This window comes from Tinamus guttatus, unplaced genomic scaffold, assembly GCF_059628265.1.
Source record: "Tinamus guttatus ecotype Peru unplaced genomic scaffold, ASM5962826v1 Tinamus_guttatus_pri_ptg000330l, whole genome shotgun sequence".
Classification (NCBI taxonomy): Eukaryota; Metazoa; Chordata; class Aves; order Tinamiformes; family Tinamidae; genus Tinamus; species Tinamus guttatus.
Window position 1 is genome coordinate 2,088,233 of NW_028288864.1, and position 21,221 is coordinate 2,109,453.

The window sequence follows — 21,221 nt, forward strand, 5'->3', positions numbered from 1 at the left end:
TGACTAGGAGGGACTGTTCCTGCAAAGTACTGCAAAGCCCTCGTCAACCCATCAAGGAATCAAGCTGCGTGTTCTAGTAATAGAACAATAATTTGATATTCCTGGAAATACATTCTAATCAAAATACAGGATTTAGCAAGCAGAAGAGGAAACATGCCATGTGGCATACAATTAAGCAACAGCAAGTAAACTTGGATAAAGCATAATTATGCCAATTATGTCACCGTCTACCTTGGCCAATGTGCAGCAGTAGAAGTCAACCGATAAACAGATGTTAAAGCAACAACAGCCTCCATGACACTGTCTAACAGGTTACAGAATTTCAGAGACTCCTGAGTAATAACCACTGATTTGTAATTGCACCGAAGCAATAGTTCATAAAGATACCCCATACATGCTTATTTCTTGCATCCAAATTCAGTCAGGCCTCAACCTATAAGAACTTGTCTTTCAAGTTGCATTTTCAAGTGTTTTATTCACAGGAGATGGGTCCTGACTATTCGCTAAGTGAAATAGAAGCTCATGTCTCCGTATGTTGCCATGTTTGAAAAACCTCACAATATTTTGGAGCACTAGAGAAAACTCTGTAAAAACTAGCAACAGTGGAGAGCCAAGCTTGATCTGAATACTTCAAGCAGTGGAAAATCAGCCACATCCAGAGGTAATTTAGATTATGGATCAGTTCCCTGATTACTTTAAGAAGTGAAAACTAAACTTTTCCAATCTGAATTTGCTCAGCTTCAGCCACCAGTTTTGGATCCCACATGCTTCTGTCTGTTAAAGGGCTCTTTGCTATCACCTATCTTTCTCTTCTAGACCACAATCAAGTTACCTTTTATTCTACTTTGCTAAGCTAAATACACTCCGTGCACACAAAACTGGAAGGATGCTGAGTGCCTTAAAATAGTGTCTGATGCTGCTTTCCACACCAGTACACACTGTTCTATTTTCTAATTAATGCATGATGTGGAGGAGCTTGTTACACCTTTCTAACGGAAATTTCATTGGTCAGAAAACATGCTTTCATATGGCTTATAAAGTGGAATTTGAGCAAGTAAAAGAAGTAAAATCCCTGCAAAAAAAGAAGTTTTTTTTTTCTGAAAGCAAAAGGCAAAATGAAAAACAATTTGTTTTCTGCTGTTAAAAAAAAAAAGGGAAAACAACAGAGAAAAGGAATCTGATGGTGCCAAAGGGTTAAAGTATTCCGATTCGGTCAGTCTGAATATGTGAATTTAGCAGCTGACAGTGCATGGTGTGACAGTCTCTTACAGCTGTTCCAATTGATTCAAAGACCATCTTTGTTTCTTGAAATCTTAGCAACTGTTACTTTTTTCCAAAGACAATGATAGACCAGCTGTTACCTCACAAGATGCAATGTACTTCAGGTCAAAGCCTTTAGTAAGGAACTTGTAAAACAAGAACTAAATCATTGTTTGGGTTTGTCAGATTTCTTTTTTTTTCTTTAAAACAGATTTAGGAGCCTAACAGTCAAATTAACTTACATTCAGTACTTCCACCGTGCACTGGAATGACAGAGAAATTTCATCTGGCTGCTAAGCTGAACTTTCTATTTCTGTAAGGAGAAAGAAAAAACACTAAATGCCATAGTATTAGAGATTATTTTTTGTTAATAAGTCAGTCTCCTTCCTTCCAGAGGTAGTGCTGCTAAGCAGATGTCACATTGTAAGATGAATCTATAGGTCTAAACATTCAGAATGTAAGATGGGGATTTTTTAAAGAGTTTTGAAAGGAGTTAATTTTTCACTTCCCACTATGTATCAATCAGTGTGAATACCTAGTTTCTTTAAGATCTTTGAAGACACTATTCTAAATGCATAACTAAGCAACTTAGTCATACAGTTGATCCTCCAGCACCAGTGCTGGTAATACTCCCACTTGGAGACATGTAGGCTTTGGAAGATGTAGAAAGTTGCAGAATCAATCACCTAATCAAGACTTATTAGAGTAGGAGTAACTGTTGACAGGTTATCTACAACCTTTCTGAAAACAAAAAAAAGTAAGAACCACTTTGAAGGGCTTTAGTTGAAAGAAACCATTGTTTTTGTGTGCACAAAGACAAATTACTGCTCCCCACAAGTTTCTAGCTGTTCTGCTGCAGAAGACAAAAACTTGCTGAGAAGAGTGGATCCTCCTTTACTCAACCTTTGTGTTTAATTCTGGAAAGTCTTAACATTGAGAAATACATTTTCAGAACGATTGCCAGATAACTGTTGCGTAAAGCAGCACACAAAGGCACAGTGATACATACTGGACCTTTGGAAAGATCTTACAAGGGCTGTTAAATTCAGCAGTAAATAGTTTTTTTCTATTTTAAATATGCAAAAATAAAGATAAGTTTAGACTCAAGATTTCTTCAGGTGTATGCAAGAATCTTATTTGCCTCAGGCCATTTATTCTACATGTAGAAAGGAATTAGGTAAGTTACTTCACCACCTTAACCCTCTTTTTCATAATGGATGACATATTGCCATATGTAAGCCACTATTTCATACAGATGTAAAAATAATTCCCATCAGGAATGCTGCCATTAGTGCTTGTGATAAACAATATACACAGCCTAACAAAATACTGAGGGTAAATCATAACCTATAAACTCTATGAACTTACAGCATTTGTTTCTGAAGATAAAAATATCCCAAATACACATGTGCATGTTTATAGTTATGTTTAAGAGAATAACCTATCACTAGGCCAAAATTCTGACATTACAAAGATCTCTCTCTTGCACAAAACCTGTACGTTGTCAGCCTGCTGCAGAGGGGTGGCTAGGAAAGTAGATGCTGTCTCCTGATGACAGCTGAGAGAGGAACTTTGCATAACTAAATTAAAGACTCTGCCTGCAGGCACCACAATGGCAATTAAAGACAATACTTCATGGGGAAAGGAGATGGATGGACTGGAAAATGAAGTCCATGTTAAATTCATCGCTAATCCTTGAACGGAGAATTGGATCGTTTATTTTCCAAATGTCCGGGCAATTCTACCAATTCCATTTCCATCTCCGCTGCCAGATGACTGTTGTCTCCAAAACCCATAACTTTTCCTAGTTTTAAGTAGTATTGCTCATTGGCAAGCTCCAATTCAGCAAGACTGAAAGTACTTCAATTTAAACGCATGAATAGTTCCTTTGACATCCATAGCAAGCCAGTGGAACAATTCACACTTAAACATGTGCTTTTAAATACCATGCTGAATCAAGGCCATAAACAAAGCATAAAAGGCACAAAGAAAGGCTGGATTGCCAGACAGTTTACCTACAGAATACCTCAGTACTATCCAGAGAAGGAAAGTTTTTGTTTAGTATTATGTGGCTTGTTGGAGAGGTGAGTTTCCTCTTCCTTGGTTGCTTACAAGTGCAATTCAAAGGAGAGGTTCTGTTCCACACAGGGAGCAGCTTTAGCACCAGTCTCTTTAGTACCAAACACGCTACATTTGGCTACGGGTACAATCACAGTGTCTTCATCCTTACTGGGGTGCGTGTGTGTTAAAACAACATCAATTAATGAAAAAAAGATGACTGGTCTCATCATCATCATACAGAGTGTTAGGACGCCCTAATAAAAGATTCAGTTCAGGGCTGGAGAATAATTCTCTTACAAGCAGGCCAGCTGCTGCTTTCAGCTTCCACAATTTCATTTTTAGAATGGAATTGTGAAGCATTTAAATCATTATACGAGACCTCAAAAATGCCACAGATCCACTTTAAATGCATGAATACATACAATCAGATCATACTTGCCACCAATAACCATCAAGGACGGCACTTTGGAGGAAGCATTGCTCTCTCTCTCTGTATAAATATGTCCCAAATTATATATATGTAGGTATAAATATATACTTGTATATATAAATATATAAGACCTGCATATACGCATTTCCCCTGCATGCAAATTCCCACTATCTGCTGACCGCCTCCTAGAATTCAAGCACAGATTGGACATTCAAGTCTCTACAGACCTTCAGAAAATGCAGCTTGCTCCTCTGCGCACCCTGTGCAAAGCAGATTGGGATCATGCTCTTGTCCTTCTCCCCTCTGGTGCTACTCCCAAAAAGGAGAGGGAAGATACCCCTTCCAATTCTTTGATCATATAAAAAAAGTCATAGCAAAACACGGAGAAGCCACATTACTGAGCCACCAAAGCTCTCTTATCTCCTGACTTTACCAAGCTCTGCTGTGCAACTTCCCTCACCTTTTATTCTTTCTCTTTTATTCTTTCTCTTTTATTCTTTCTTTTCCCACCTTCTGATCAGGTTACCTCTTCAAATTTTGAGCATTCTTGGCCAGCAATATTTGCTCATTATAGGAGTATTTGTGCCATCTATTTCAACCATCTGACATGTCCACATGACTCCTATGGAAACTTAAGGTGGCAGTTTTGCCCTCACTTAATCTGATTATAGATGCTGCTGCTGCCAAAAGGGGAAGTCCAGGCCTGCCCGTGTCTCTCAGCTGCATCTTTCCACTGCTTTCCTTAGGCTGGTGAGAGTATTTCTGCAGCCAGGTAGCCGCAGGGAGCTGGGGAGCCCAGTTTTCAGAGAGCTGATCTGGCTAATCCTGGCCACACAAGCACTAGCACCAGCACAAGAACAGCCATAGGAACGTGCAGCCAAGGCTTGGCAATAACCGTGTTGCTTCCTCTTTTGGTAGCAGCTCAGAGTTACTTTGGCTTAAATCAATTGTAAAACCATATCCTGAGGCTCCTGACTTAGGTGTTTTGAGCAGTAGCCAGCCTCGATGCCTCCAGCAGGCAGAGTAAATATCCTCTTTAAACATACGTGTGGTTTTAGCACAATGTGGACTCCAAGAATTGCAGAAATAATAATACAGTATCATGGAAAGGGAAGTTTTCTTGTACTGTTCTACATCACTGTGGTCATGAATCACACACAGAATCTAGATCTATATGTACTTTTTTTTAACAAAAGAGCCAAGTTATAAATACAAGGGAAATACAGGATGTGTAATGAATATGTCATAGCTGTGGCATCCTGTTTGTTAAATATCTTGCTCCTGAATAGGGCCGGTTTATGTTTCTTCCACATACATGAAACTTTCCAGCTGGCCTGTAGCCCGTGTTTTAATAAAAAGTGGTATTATGAAGAAGTAAATAAAGCTTATAGTAGTAATAATATCCTTGAAATTCACTAATCACCACAAGTTTCAGAAATATTTTAATATGAGATCAACAGGACAATAACTAAAACTCATCTCTTAGCTATGGAAAGCCATTCTTCTCATGTTAGATTATGCCTACCCTGAACAAGTGCCCAAGTCATTAATGACCTGGATGATGGAAAAAGTGCGTTTTCTGAATCCAAAGACAATACCTAGCAAAGGAGCTGGAAGGTCTTTAGAAAACAGGATAAGGAACAATTACAAACTGAAGAAATGGTCTGAGAAAATAGATTCAATAAATACACAAATTTTAAAATTGGGCAGGAATAACCAACAGCACAAATACACAGTGAAAATCAACAGCTAAGGCAGCATTTCTGCAGGAAAGAATCCAACAACTACAACGATCCCATGCTAAGCAGGAGTCAACAATTTCCTGTTGCTGTGAAAAATATAAACAAATTAGAAAGAGGTGGACCAACTAAAGAAGGCTGAGAAAGATAACAAAGATGGGCAGCAATCTGGGAAATCTGGCCTGCAAAAAAAGACGTTGAGGATTAGATTCATCCACCTGAGAAAGTAGATGTGAGAAATAGTATTAAACCTTCAGTTATATAAAACATTTTTGTAAACATAGAAGATTATACTAATGTCTCCACCCACCGAGGATCCAAGAATTAAGACTTCTGTTTTCCTATCCAAACAGAGGATTAACTCTATTGTGTTGAGAGACCTGTCTAATCTCTCCTAAATATTCTACAATGTATTTATGTATCCTAAACCAGCAGAAATTAATTCCACATGGCTAGTTTACATTCAATTTGTAAAACTGAATAACTCTGTTAGTTTTGTCTTCAAGGGACACAAGCCAATGATTATTCATTTCACCTATATGGCAACCCTTAATGCATTTTTGAGAATGTTATTGTGTCTCAGTGCTGAGGAAATTTGACTTTGGTTCCTAATGTCTTTCAAATAACACAGATACTGAATATATCAAATATCTATTTATAGCATTTCTGTAGGACTCCACTTAGCCACCAACCACAGCTTACAAAACAACCTGAATTGCAGATCATGTTAAAGAATACAGATTAATTAAAATACATTTGTAGCAAGACAGTAAAATATTTTATTTTCTGAAATACTGATGGCAGGTGATATCTAAACTATTAAGATGTCTTGTCTCCAGTTCTAGCCACAGTATTGCTGCTGTGTGTTCCCTCCAACATGGTTGGAACAATGCTCAGAGTAAGAATTTTTGTTTGGGGACAACTCTTGAATGGTCTGCATGCCCAGTACACAGAACAAAGAATATCCTTTTTTTTCATGCCTTTACCATGCAGGCAACACACGCATAAATGCAATGCTGTGGATTGCTGTAATAAATTCATCAGTTTGTCTACTGTTGTGTTCATGTGTTGTTGCTTACTTTTTTGCAACTTTACTAAAGGCTAAAATACTTGAGTAAAAGCACTAAATAGTTTCATAACTCTTCTTTCTAAAGCACTTGCACACCAATATACTGTTGAAAAAAAGTTTTATTATTAATTTAAGTAATACATAAAAGTATTTTGAAAGTTGTGGTCACTGCAGCTACCTGTACACGAGTAATGAAGAACAAATGCTCACAAAAATTGTGCTATTAGCTTAAGTGCTAATTGTGGAGTATCAAAATTACGAGAATGGCATTTCAAATAGCTATCTAGTCCCCTTACTCTTTGATGAACAAGTTTTACGTAGAGTTTACATATAACACACAGCGAACATCTACCCATTCCAGTTGTTCAGTGTGGTTAGGAATCCACCAGGCTTTGGAACAGGGACTGCAAGATGTGGCTTGTGACTGAGAGGGGATTTGGCAGGCCCTGGTGATGACCTGGAGCCACGAGTGACAGTCCTGCTGCACCCAGCCCTGCTCTCTTATCCACTGGTCCTGCTTGAGATCAACTTCCTTCTCCTCCTTCTTGGCAACTGCCAACTCTGGGTGCAATTCCTGTTCCTGCAGCAGGTCACCTCTGAACCTTCTCAGTTCTCCCCTTCAGGCCAGAGTTCTCCACAGCTGCCTGTATCTAGTACAGGCTGGACATCCTGTCAGTGAGATGATGAAAAAATAACTTTTATTTTTATCCACAAAAGATGCACAAATCTGTTTTTTCACTTTCTCCCTTATTATTCAACATCACAGCAAAGCCAAATGCGTGTATCCAGTATTACACGCTGAAATGATAATAAATTCTTGCTAGATACATTGCCAGGTTAGAAGAAATCAGAACAATCAGACTAGCCCCTTGTCACTAGTTCTGACTTTACACACCATTTCACAATCAGGAAGCCTTAGAGGCTGATAATCTGCTGGAATTCCAACACTGGGACAGGAAACAAAATGTTGCAAAGCTAAGGGTGTAAGTCTATCACTGCACAGATAGAAATCATTCATTGCCTGCTGAAAGAACAAAAATAAAGCTGTAAAGAGGGCATCAATACAATGCACCTCTGCCTTGCTAATTTCTCCCACATGTAGAAGTCTCAAGCATCACATATCAAAAGGAGAAAAGTTTTTGTGAACTCTAACAGACTTCAGAATGAGGCCTGCTAGGAGCACTGCTGGGTCTGAACCCTGAGATCATGTTGGAAGCAGCAGAAGAGAGATCAGCAAGGATCTTCTTCACTTTGCTCGCTCATTCAAATCTATAGCACAGGCCACCTTAGACAATGTTTGAGGATATATTAACAGCAAAACTTCCCACCAGCATTTTGGAGGAACAGATTAGAGAGGAAGATGCACTTCATGAAATATCCATTAATTCTGTAATTTCATCTTTGAATTCTTTCTACCAAAGGGAAAAAAAAAGGCCATAAGCAAGAGTCTGTATTTACTTATTTTGCACTGGGCTTTCATGTGGGATCACAGGTGAAATGAAGAAAGGGAATGCTGAAAAACAAGGTGGTTTTTGAATCTAACTGAAGTTAAAGACAATTTGTTGCAAGGAACATAATCTATAAAAACTAAGACGATATTTATAATGCAAAAATCCCTCACGGTTAAAGCTGCCATTACACTTTTGCCCAGCATAATGAAAGACAGCATAAAAACATCTTACCTGGCTGTAGGTCCAGCGCCACCGACATTTCCTCGAGGCTGTTCATCCTTGAATGGGCTGCAGAACAATTCCTAGTTTCTCCGAGTGCACATCCTGCACAGCACTGTCATCTGAACCACACGTTGTTCTGTACTGCAAGCATCTCCTTCAGAGCTGTCCCAAGAGAATCTGTTTTGAAGGACTGTGCATAAATGTGTGTAAATGAGGTTTGTGAGAGCATTGAGTCAGGACCAAGCAGGCACAAAGTGGCCCATCTTGCAGTGATTGTAACTAGCAGGGTTTTAGAGTACTCTCTACCTTGGAAATCTGTCCTGCTGATCCTCACCTCCACAGCTTCTGCACGATGTTTTCACACCATTGTGCTTTTCCAAAACACCTTTCTGCACTTATATCTGAGTTTAACCAACATGGTTCACTTCCAAGCTAACGAAACTCTTCAAGAAATCTCTTCTAAGAGTTTTTGAGCGAAGTCATGAAGTGGAAGAGACACAAAATTACGTCAAGAGAGCTAAGTTGCCATGTGGAGTCAGGGAGAGAAGGAGAGGAAAGAGTGCACGTGCCTATGCAGCATATCTGCAGCATGACAGAATTACCAAAACCAAGCTCAGCTCCCAGGCATTAGATAAATCTCAACTATAAAACAGGTATATCAAAGACTGAAACAAAGCCAAAGGGCCACAAAACTCCACCACATATCCCAGCTAGGGAAGCAAACCCAAACCAAGTGTACGTACATACATAACCCCAGGCAGGAGGCTTCCATAATGAGACTGAGTTTGGACAAATAACAAGGTAAAAAATTAGGACAAGCCTGTAAGACAGCCACACCGACACATTTCAATGTGCTCTCTGCAGCTCTTCAAGCTATTTAATCTACTTAGCCCTTCGCCCTCAAAACATTCCTCTCTTCCCTACAGCTCTCCAAGATCTCACGTTAGACACCACCCTATGACTTTTCACAGAATTTCTGTAGTACAGACCAGTGCTTTTGTTAGATGTGCAATATTCTAATACACAGTCAAAGAACCTTCTGAAGCAGAGTAACAAATGAGTTTTGTGAAGGCCTGGTATTGCTTTTAACTTTTTGCTTTATTTCTCACAAATTCAAAATATACTGGATAATGAGTCTGTGACATATTAATATAAACTGGAGATTTTGAGGTCATCATGCATGTGCACAGACCAGCCGTAGGCAAAGGAAGACGCACATAAAACATACATCAGATGCCTGTGTGCAAGAAGTTCAAAGCCATGCATCCTTCACGCTGCCAGTGAGTACAACTGCCCTTTCCGAGTTAAAAGCACATTCCCACTCAAGATTATGGGCACTGTGCCACTGACTTGGAGAAAATCAGGACATTACTCCAGACTTTGACCAAGATTGAAATCAATGCAAAGGGCCAAACAGAATACAGCCAACTTCTACATCACTTTTCAGAGCTGTGTTATCCTTTACACTATTCGGTACTCTTGAAAAGAACATTTTGATAATAGTTGCATGATAGAACAGATCTGTAGCTTTAAGTACCAACAAAGTCACACTTGCTCTTTTGTGGTCTTTTTCTGCATAATTTTACATCAAATTCTGAATGTGTGTATGATAAATGGCACATCCTTCTTTAAGCATTGTACCATGAAAAGATGATATCCAAAATAAGATTGAATGTAAACTTGAGCAAAACTATTGCAAACACTGGTGCAAACAGATACTAATTTACATTAACTTTAGCATGACCTCTCGTGCAGTTAATCAACGTTATGAAGTATCTGATGTAGAGATAATGTATTACATACACTGCCTTGATAACTAAGTGCTTTTGCCAAACATAAGGATGTTCACAACTGTCAAGCAGAAATGCAATATAAGTGTCATGAACTACACAGCCATGCAAGCATCTTTTCAGAGAACAGAATCCATTATAATTCCTCATTTATAGTGGATGCCATTTAAGTCCTGCTACTCCATCCTCACCCCAACTGAGTATTGTCTATATCTTAAAGAATGGTTGACCAGGAAATTAAATGAAGTAGCAATATAATTTAAAAAAAGCACCACTGCAGCACAGAAAACAAAATATTCTCATCAGGTTTTCAATCATTCCATCAAGACAGTACACAGGGAACACCAAATAAAAGTAGACACCGATTATTTGCTGAGCTATATATCTGCATCAACCAGATGCCAACTGGAATTGATCACAGGACTCTCTGCCACTCCACTGCCAAACAAGACCAGACAAGGCAGTAGGATGAGGACAAGAGTGAGTTCACTAAGATCTGAGAATTTCATTGCTCACTGTAACTCTGCCTGCAAAAGCAGGATGCCTGGGCCTTACTGCGAGTTCCTTTTTCCTTCCAGTGTGGTTAAACAGCTTGCTCTGCTTGTTATCAGGCTTAAATGTGGCATTTAAGCATATCGTGGAGCAAGGGGAAGAGGGTATAAAGCTGAATACGCCCACTGGAGAATCCAGAAACTAAGAGCCTTCCAAAGCTTTCAACGGCAGAGGTAGCAGACACGTGGCCTAGCAATAGTTTGAGGACCACAAAAGCAAATAATCTGCATCCCTTCTACAGCACATACAGGACACTACACACATCCTTTCCCTTCCCTCACACATCCATAACACAGTATCTGACTGATGGAAGGAATGAGACAGGGTAAATGCTGCAGAGACCATCACAACTATGATGCACAGGCAACGCAGTGCAAGAGAAAGCATTTCTCCTTCCCTTTCTTTCTCACCCTGCTTTGATGATATATCCACCAAGAACAATCTATTCTTCCCTTGCTTATCATGTTACCATCCCAACAGTACAGATAAAATTTACAGCAGTGCTGTGTAAGAATTCTGTTGTGGGTGAAAAAAATAGAAAAAAAGTGTGGGATGTTAATACCCTTCTAATTACTCCAGTAATCTGCATGTTAATGGGATATCATAATAATTAGGATTTTGAAATAATTAGACTGTGTAAATGCCCACATGAGGGAACAAAATTTGCATACTTCAGAACATGCTTGACTGAAAGCATATGAATAGCCCCATGGAAGGATTACATAGCTCATGTTAGGCCACTAAGATATCAGTGTAGACAAAATCTTTGCTCTTTGTATTCACAGAAGCCCTGAAAAGCAGGGTTGGGAAGAACCTCAGAACACCACCATTCCTCTACTGCAAGGCAGGACCAAGGCTACTTATGTCATTCTCAGCAGAATGTCTAATCTTTTCCCAAAGCCCTCAAGTGGTGGAGATTCCATGAGCTACCTAAGCATTGAGAGGGAGTTTCCTAGTATCTGACTTGAGCCTTTCTTAGCGCATTTAAATTTGTTGTTCTTTACCCTACTCAACCTTGGCACTAAGAGGAGATTATTCCGTTCTTTTCATTTACCATTATTCATACACAACTATAAGTCATTATGATGTCCCTCTGCTCCTGACTTTCCTTTCGCAGGCCAACCAATCCCATTCTCTCTTCAGAGGTCATGTTACCTAGATCTGTTATGATTCCCTTTGCTCTTTTCTGAACTTCCTCCAACAGTTTTTTCTTGAAGTGCAGTGCCCCAAATGGGACACTGTGTTCCAGCTGAAATCTTTCCAGAGCCAGCCAGAAATGAGAGATCATTTCTCATGTCTTGCATGTTCTTCTGTTTAGTCACTCCAGTAAAATGTTAGCCTTTTTCACAACAGACTGACATTAGCGACTAACGTTCCGACCATGAACCACAATAAACTCTGCATCCTTTTTCAAATAACTATCAAAACTGTTGTTTCTTACAGTTATACAAGTGTTCTTCCTGCCTAAGTATAGCTCTCTGTTCTTGGCGCAGCAACAATCCATCCTATTTTTACTGGATCATGTGTCCAATTTGTAAACATAATTCTGAATTTTTGTCTTGTCTCCTCCCAATATTCTCAACTTTTTGTCACAACAAATTCAACAACCACACTCTATGCTACCGTTGAGACCATTACTAAAAATACTTAATAAAAGAGAGACTTCAAACAAACACCATCTTAATATAACTTTCCAATACAATAACAGGCCATTGATAGTTCCTTGTGTACAGCTATCCAATCAGTTTTGCATAGATTCCACAGTACTTTCATTCAAATCATGTTTCCCTAGATTGTTCAGTAACTGTCATAAATATTAATGTCAAAAACCTCACTAAAGACAACTTGTTTGGCCTCCATTGCGCATTCCCCATCTGCAAGATTTGCTCTTCTGCTGCAGAAAGATATTTCCAAGTTTCTGAAAGTTCTGTTACTGAACTTCTTGGTCTCTTTCAGGTGCTTAAACATAATTTGCTTGTTCCAGAAGTTGTTTAATGAGCAAAACAAGAGAATTATCTGTAATTCTCTTTTACCCCTTTATAGATATTATGCTTTTTGTTTCCCTCTCTTCCAGTATTTGACCTGTCTTACTGGAGGTCTCAGCAATAACTACAGATAGTGCTGAGATGAGATTCCTTTAACCAGTTAAGTACCATTTTTTTTACGCTTGTGATTCTACTCCCCATCATAAGTGCTGAGGTGGGCATCTAGCATGACTCAAACACATCAGTGAGAGTAGTTATGATCCCTGAGGAGCTTTCTAAACTAAAATTTATTACAATTTCTTGTCTCCAGGTCAAGCTAACCCGCTTGGACACGGGTTCTAGGTGACCGTGCTCTAGGTGACCGTGCATGTGCAGGAGGGTTGGACTAGATGATCTCTAGAGGTCCCTTCCAACCTTAAGCATTCTATGATTCTATGATCAAACACCTCATACCTTCGTTCATTGTCATCAAGATGAGCAAAGAGCACATTCTTGGAGATGGCCTTTGCCAGAGCAGTCATAGTTTTGTAGTCCTTCGGAATAACCTGAATGCCAAAAAAAAAAAGAAGGGAAATTACATGTCTGATTGTATTTCTTTGTAGATCTTGAAATTTTGAAAATACAAAATCCAGAGTGAATGGGGTGAAGGGTATCCATAAAATACCATTGACAGTATAAGGAGAAATAATTAGCAGGTACTGGCAGCTGGGTGGTCTCCTTTCAAATTCACCAAACTAAGAAACCTTTTTCATACTCTTCCCCTCCTCAAATAGTAGCAGAAGCAACCTATTTTTAAAACCAAAGAATGAACAAAATTGCTCTAGGGAAAAAGGAAGAATGTGTTAAATGTACAAAACTTTTCAGTAACGGTTGTGGTGGCATAAAGAACTGAGCTTTTGCGAGGCCAACCTGGGTCAAAATTGTGCGCCTTAGCTTCATGGCAAAAAAGGAGTTGCATTTGAGGGTGAGGATACATCAGAGTAACTGGGCATCTAATTGAAATGGAGTCTGGGAGAATTGCTTGATTTTGTTTTATATCACTCTAACTATCTTTTTGAAGAGAACTGATCACCCTTACAACAGGATTCCTATGCTGCTAGTTGGTAAAAGTTTGCTATCAGAAGCAACTTTTGCTCTGGATAGCAAAAGTTAAATCTACTTTAATGTTCCCTCAAGTGACATACCTCATTGCACTGTCATTAGTCCTATTCATCTTACTGCTCAGCCCTTCAAGGGTCTTTTGGCTTACATACAGAGGTGTTTCTGCTCAACACCTGAATTCCAGCCAGAGATCCTTCCAGGCTGGCTAGTATCTAAAAATCCATCACTTTGCACCAGCCTAATGCAACCCTTGATTTTTTTTTTTTTTCTAAACATACTTAAAATTAGTGTCATTACTTGTACCATAGGTAGATGGCAAAAGCACATCTGATTGCAAAGGGAAAAAATATTCTGATAAAAAAATAGTGATTTCCAAAATGCATCCCCATAAAGAAAAAGCCCTCTGGTTTAAAGCCATTCCAAGTATGTACAAAAGCACATCAGGAGAATCTGTAAACCTTATGAAATGCATTTCTAGCTTAGCTCCTTAAAGAAATGTGAGATGCACAACTGTAATGTTTCTCCCTTTCATAATCTATGAAACCTTTGGCCAACTGGAAGCAGTCCTGCAGAGTTATTAGGAAATCTCAAGGATTTAAAGTGGCTAGGCATTTTGTGAAAAGTCAGTTAAAGAAGAGAAGTATAAATTAGGTTGCAACATGTATTGGCCATTTATTAAAACAGCAGAGAATCCATACAGAACTGCACTGTGGAAAACCAGGATTCATGGGCTCTGCTGCTCTGGGGATTTCCTGTTTTGGAAGGAGCTATGCCCTGGGAGCTCTTTCCACAACCAGGACCAAATTTAGAACATAATATTATGCATCTTCCCATGGCAATGATCGTAAGTATAGTTCATTTAGTTGACACAGAATGGGTTATTAGTGAATAACATTGAACGTTCAAACTTCTGCTATAGTGAAGTGAGAAGTCACCTCCATTAAAACAGAGCTTGCAGATCAAGCTTTTTAAAAGAGTTCAGCCTCCAAAAGCAAGGGTAACATTGCTGCACAAGCACATGAGGCCTCACAACTCTTCTGAAAATTTCTTGGCAAGTATCTCATGGGAGATGTTGGACGATGACTTCTTAAAGCCTAAGGTTAATCATATTCAAATTGAATAAATGCATTTGAGCCAATCAAAATATCCATTGGAAAGGACTTGTTAAACTAGATGCCGGGCTTGCAAAGAGAAAAGTCTCTTTGGGCTGAAATGCAATTGCAGGCAACCTAAATATTCCATATGCTTTACAAATGTACACTTTATACATTATTTTTAAGAGGCGCTTATTTTCATTACAATAACTGAGGAGCAAATCCAGCAGCTGCTTTGCTGAGGTCAGGCTCTTGTCTGAGCTAGAGTTTTTATTTTTGCCAATGACATGCACAGACAAGTCTTAAACCAAACTAGTCAATAAACAGCTGCAAGCTCTGAGCAATTTTCTCCTCTCCCATCAGTTCCCTCATGAATCTTTCGTATTCTAACATCTTATTGCAATAATGTTTCTGCTGCATTTATACCTAATTTATGGTTGGCATTTCTTCAAAGACAAGGGTCATATAAAATGGCCCAAATACAATCAACAGACTTCCCATAACCAGCGGCTTTAGCAGTACTGGATCATCATAGGAAGCACATGCCTGAATTGCATAGAGAACATGAGTGACTTAAGTTAGGAGAAAATTTGAGCTAGAAATGACTTTTGGGGAAAAAGCAGGAAACACAGCAGGAAAAAAAGGAGGCAGAAAAGGAATATAAGCCTGGAGGAAATGATCACGCTCTGGATATGCTGGCACAAGGGCACAATCCTACAGGCTGGCCCATAACTCTAAGCATTTCAAATTCTGAGCAAAACACAAGTGAGTCACCTGATTGCCTTGCACACCTCAGAATCGGACAGACAGCAACACGGTACCTTTCTAACGTACGAAACAGCATCCTCCTCTGTGTACACCTCCGCGCTGACTCCCCCTCTCCTGCGCCGGGCCTTCACCACCGGGTTGGGAGGAGGAGGAGAAATCTCATCATCATGAGAATCAGACTGGGAACTGGATTTCTGCCGAGCCAGGATTTGTTTGCATTCTTCCTGCAAGGCAAAGAGAGACAGTGAAGGATCCCTTATTCACACACCTAACTTCACGGATATACTTAATATGCTCCTTTTCTGTGACCCTCAGCAATCCTTTAATTTTTACTTGTCAACTTACTCATGCATACAGATCAAATAAAATTAAACATTTGATGTGAGCAGTAGGAAGGATTAACACCAAATACAATCTATGTACAGGTACGAACACTCTGGTACTTGACCTGGCCATGTCTTTCTTATGAGTAATGGTAAACAGTGTATTTTAAATTGCAGCTACCCCTGGCTGAGAAGGGAAAGAACGAGGCTCATTTTCCTTACTCTCCAACACCACAGCTGTTATTTTCTCTGTTGGCTTTTGAAAGCTTTAAGCACTGCAGAGCAAGAGGAACTGACTTTGTGCCTATCTGTCTTTTGCACAGAGAGTATACCAGAAATCACAGGTCAATACATCAGATATGTTTCTTCTTGCTCAGCTTTGCAGACTTACTATCACCAGAGAGAACAAAGATGCTCCCTGCTCCAGAATTTCTGCCATTTAGCACATTTACAATCAATGGAACAACTTCTAAGCAAAAAAGATCCAAGGTAGGCTCCAGAGGACTACGAAAGATGATGTCTGGCTTAGTACCAGCTGGTCAATACACAGGTTACTCTCCAAATTACACACTCGTGGAACCGAAAATACAGAAGAGAAAGAAGAGAAATCCCGGAGGAGATTAGAACAGGAAGCAGTATAGAAAATCCTACAGAGAGGACGTCAGGGTTACAAGACATTCCGTCAATTCATAAACTGAATTATCTGACTTTATCTGAAGATTTGAGACAAAATTACTCATGATTATAATATTTTCATGCATAAAATTCACAAACTATATATTAAAAGAATTACTATTTAGCAGTACTAGTGGCTTCATAGGCATGTGGCTAATGCAAGCAGAAGTTCATGTCAGAGGCTCCTAGTCTATTCCCAGTTTCCAAGGACTCTAGGAAGAACACACAGGATTCAAATTTCCACTGCACCACCCACGTCTCATGGCCAGAGCAGACAAGCCTTGTCATTCCCACCTTGGCATCCTGCTCACACCTCCCCACACTACTATCTCTTTGCTCTCTCTTCAGCGCCCTCCTACCCTGCTCCCTCTGGCCTTCCTTGTTCCTGCTTAAGGAGAGAAGCGGGAATGGAAAGGACCATGCACCGGTCCCCAGCTTGTCTGACATAAGAAACTAAAGTGGATGTGCAGGGAAGACAGGATCATTGTAGGGACATAAACTGGACAGCATAAGCCCAGTAATTTTTCTGCATTCTCTCAAACAGCCTCAAGATTATGTAGATGAATGTACCTATAGGCAGCCACTGTCTGACTACTGGCAAAACCTAATGTTTTTAAGAGAATTCAGACTAGCTGAGTTGCAGACTACAAGCAAGGAAATGCATGTTTGTATTCCTGAGGTCCCCAGACCCAATAAAAAAGAGCAGCCTTCGGACAGTGACACCAGAGGCTGGTTGCAGTCTTATACAACCAATTTATGATAAGACTTAACAATCTGAGCTAACAAATCAAGCCAGTGAGGAGGAAGGATGAGGGACTATCAGCGCTAGACATGTGGCAAATTACCAACATAGCCAGTTGGTCTTGTTGACACAGGAAATGAGTTAACTATAACTCATCAGGTATGACACTAGAAGAGTGGTACAAAAAACTGGCACAAGTTTGCAATTTTTAAGCTTGCAAGAAAAACAGATTATTAATATATGTTTTGCCATTGATGTTTACAAATGTCTGACAAATCCAGCCGTGTTACTTGTCTTTCTGGTCTTATTCCAGTTGCTTTCTGCACCACCACTGACATTGCCCTTGTTATTAACTTAAGGAGCCTTTCACAACGATCTTTGACCTCTTATTGCTAGTTGAAAACAGTAAAAAGGTGGCATTTTCCAGGCTGCATAATTCAAAGTAACGTATTCTTCTTTTGGTTAAAGGACTACTGAAATATTTAAGAGACAAACATAGATAGATAGCTTAGAGCACTGACTAAAGATTTATTTTTTTGAGATTGTGACCTGCCTCATAAAGTGCCAATTTCTTTCTGTTACCAATATTGTTTTTAACTGAGAATTACTATAATACAACCCCTGGACCACAACACAATAGGACTAGCGGCAGTACCACAGAAATCAAAGCAGATTTCAGATGTATTAAATCCTTACCCAAACTTCTTCATTTTTAATTTAAATTTCAATGAACAGCACTGGATATGTAAAAAAAAAAAAAAAAAAAAAAAAAGACTCAGCTGGATTTTCCTGTTGTGTAAAAACTGCAAGTCCTTCTTAAGCACTGATCAACTTCCCCCCATGCAACTCCCATCTGACTGCCTCTAGCTTTCCTAATTACCATTACGCACTTGCAGAAATACAACTACTTAAAATAAAATAATCCATTTTCATTATACGTCTTACCTACTCACCAAAGCCAAACCCCTGAGTGAAGAAATTCCAATAATATTACCAGACATTTCAGCTCATGCATCTCTTTGACAGTATAAGAACAGTCAACACAACCACATGCACTTTCTTCATATGCTTAGCTAGGTAATGAAGACCTTTCTGGACAGCAAGCATTTGAAAGTATACTGGAAGATAACTACTAAAAGAAGCAGCCAAGCATCTATTTGATGGTATTTTCCACTCAAACAGTTCTTTTTATGCATAGTATATTTACTCAGAAAAAGCAATAGTTTGCCTCATTTGAATATCAAACACTTTATTTTTTCAATACACATTGTGTAAAAGGCACACAATTTTTCCAAAGAATTAATAATCTCCTCTACCCCAGCACAGATTTATACAAGAAAGAAAGCTCAGTGAGATAAAATTAATATCACAAAGCATGCTCCTAAATCTAAATACCTTTTAAAGCTGAAAAGACATTAAAGGATTATAAAAGTGAGTTACCATATGATTCATTTTAAAAGGAAGTCTCTTCGCTACAAACTCCTTTTATATGAACAGCAGATAGTTGACTGGCTGGTTTTTCCATATGCTGCTATTTGTAGTCTAGGTAGGATTCCCATTACTGAACTAAATAAAAGCGTACACTAGGTTCTGAGCTATGCTTTCAAAAAGTCGTCTTCCATATACCCGGGGAAATACAGCAAACATTTTAAAGAAGGACCAGGTTCTCCTAAGAAGAGTTCTTCAAACACTGATCTTCAGACACGGCTAGATGTGAATGCTTGGGCAGAACTCACTCTCAAGTAAACACCTCACCATCTTTTGCTGTCATGACAACAAGCCTTCTCCCTCTCTATTCAGATGGCACCGATTATTCGCAGTGACACAGAAATCCCATTTCCTACTCATGTCCACCTTAAAATGAGGCACTCCTCCCAATATGCACACATTTTGAAGAAACAACTGCAAAACCCCAGCAAGCATCATACTCTCTCTTTCACACCAATACAGCCCAAACCAAAACTGCTGTATCATCAAATTACATTACCTTATGCATAAATAATCTAATCCTACTTCTATTAACATCATGTTGCAACAGATCAGAAGTTAGGTAAAGTCAAAGCTGTAAACAAGCCTTCCCTGTAGGCTCTGGGGGAGATGGTCTGGAAACTGGAATGCCCTGGCTGGCTCCAATGGGTATGATAAGCGAGCCATAATCCGGAAAAGAAAAAAAGGCATACCATCTCTGCCTCAAATAAAATAAATAAAAAATATTTTTATAAAAACAATAAATATATCTGTAGTAACCAATTTATCCTTTGAATGTTCACTTCTGGCTAAGACACTTGTGCTACATGAGGCTGTGACAAAATAGGAATTAGGATATTATGCAGTCATTTCCCAATTAACATTTGTATTTGTTTTAATGAGCTCAAACACTGTAACTGAAGCAGCGAGATTTTACCTTTACAGTTCCTTACATACCACAGCTCAAGAGCACATTGCCTGACGCAGAAGACTACAATTTATTGCCTGTGTTCGAAAAAGTCACAACAAAAAGCGCACATTAAATGAAACTTTCTGTTTTTTCAAGCACACTCATAAAGTGTGCTGACTGACAGGCCCGAAATCTACAGAAGATGCACAGTGTAGCTCATATCCAAGTAACAAAAAAGCACGCTCTCTCTGCACTGGAATTGACCCAGAGGAGACACTTTCAACCTAAGAAGGCTTCAAGCACCATCCCAACACCCACAGACTAGAGACACAACACTAGAGACTGACACTATGAATTATAACAACTAATAAAAGCCAAAGGAAAACTATTCCACTTCGCTGGAAGCACAGAACTGACCAACTCCATCAGTGAAAATGAGAAAAATCTGGGAGGTCTTAATGCCTTCTCCAGTCTTTCTCACAGTCGACAACTCTACTATCTTTTTGATCATTTAGGCTTGTAGCCTCAGACTTTTTATACAATCCCATCTATTGTTCCACTGCCCTCTGGATGTTAAATATTACCTTTTTTTTTTCTCCCCCTACAGCATCCCTAAGAAAAATATTTAACATCCTTGCCCACCTCCTGATGTTATTTACCCATTTCATAGTTATCTACTGCTTCAATTATTGCTAGTGACCTCTGCAGCCTCTCTATAAATCAGTTAATTCCAAATTTCAAACATAGGCAAAAGTCTCTTGCCAAAAATCTACCTATTTTTCTGCAGCCCAGACTACATCACTGGCATTCTTGAATCCCCTTACCAGCCTCTTTTAACCTCTTGCAACATGTTAACACATCCTGTCTTTGTCTTCAGCATCTTGCAGTACCTCAACCCAGCACCCCTTCCCTACTTTCTTACATAGGCCTCAGCATAAAGTAAGGTACGAGAACACAGTACAAAATACAGACCATATTTTTGATGCTTAAAAGCTTATATAATTAAAGAGAAACGTAGCCAGCACTTCTAGTTTTTAAAATACAAACCAAATAACGATGTACATATTCCTATCTTGCCAAAGGAAAAAAAAACACCCACAGAAAAGCTCTGTATGTACTAGATATATATAATTTAAACTAAAATACAAAAATATGATGCTGCCTTTTTCAGCAACAATGAGAACACCTAAGTTGCTTCACAGTTTTTAATCACTGCATATAGATAATGCCAAAACTGCCTGTATATGTTTTTATCCCAGCCTTGTACCACAGTGGTACCTTAATTCTGGGGAGACTTCACCTAGCTCAGTGAGATGTATTGCATGTAAGAGGCAGAAACAGACTACTAGAGCACAGAAAGATACAGTTAATACTTAAGCTTATCAGCAAACAGGGAATCATAAATGCTAGTATGCCATTTTGCTCTTCAAAATACTTCTATTGTGGAGGCTTCCTTAAGGTTTAGAAACATGCTGATATCCTTCAATCAAAAGTGCTTTTGAAGGCAAGGATGTGTTCCCTACGTCATTTCTGAGTGTAAATTTGGCTTTAAAACACCTCTACCTTTCCCACTCTTTGAAAA

General features: G+C 39.1%; 1 protein-coding gene across 1 annotated transcript in view; it reads right to left on the reverse strand.

The window, feature by feature from the left end:
• Positions 1-21,221, reverse strand: part of PRKAR1B (protein kinase cAMP-dependent type I regulatory subunit beta) — an 88,466-nt gene that overhangs the window by 62,186 nt on the left and 5,059 nt on the right. Inside the window, exons 2-3 of the mRNA XM_088529438.1 lie at positions 15,576-15,746; positions 13,013-13,104 (exon numbers count right to left, since the gene is read on the reverse strand). Coding sequence (XP_088385564.1) covers positions 13,013-13,104; positions 15,576-15,746 — 263 coding nt within the window. The remainder of the gene's footprint in view (positions 1-13,012; positions 13,105-15,575; positions 15,747-21,221) is intronic.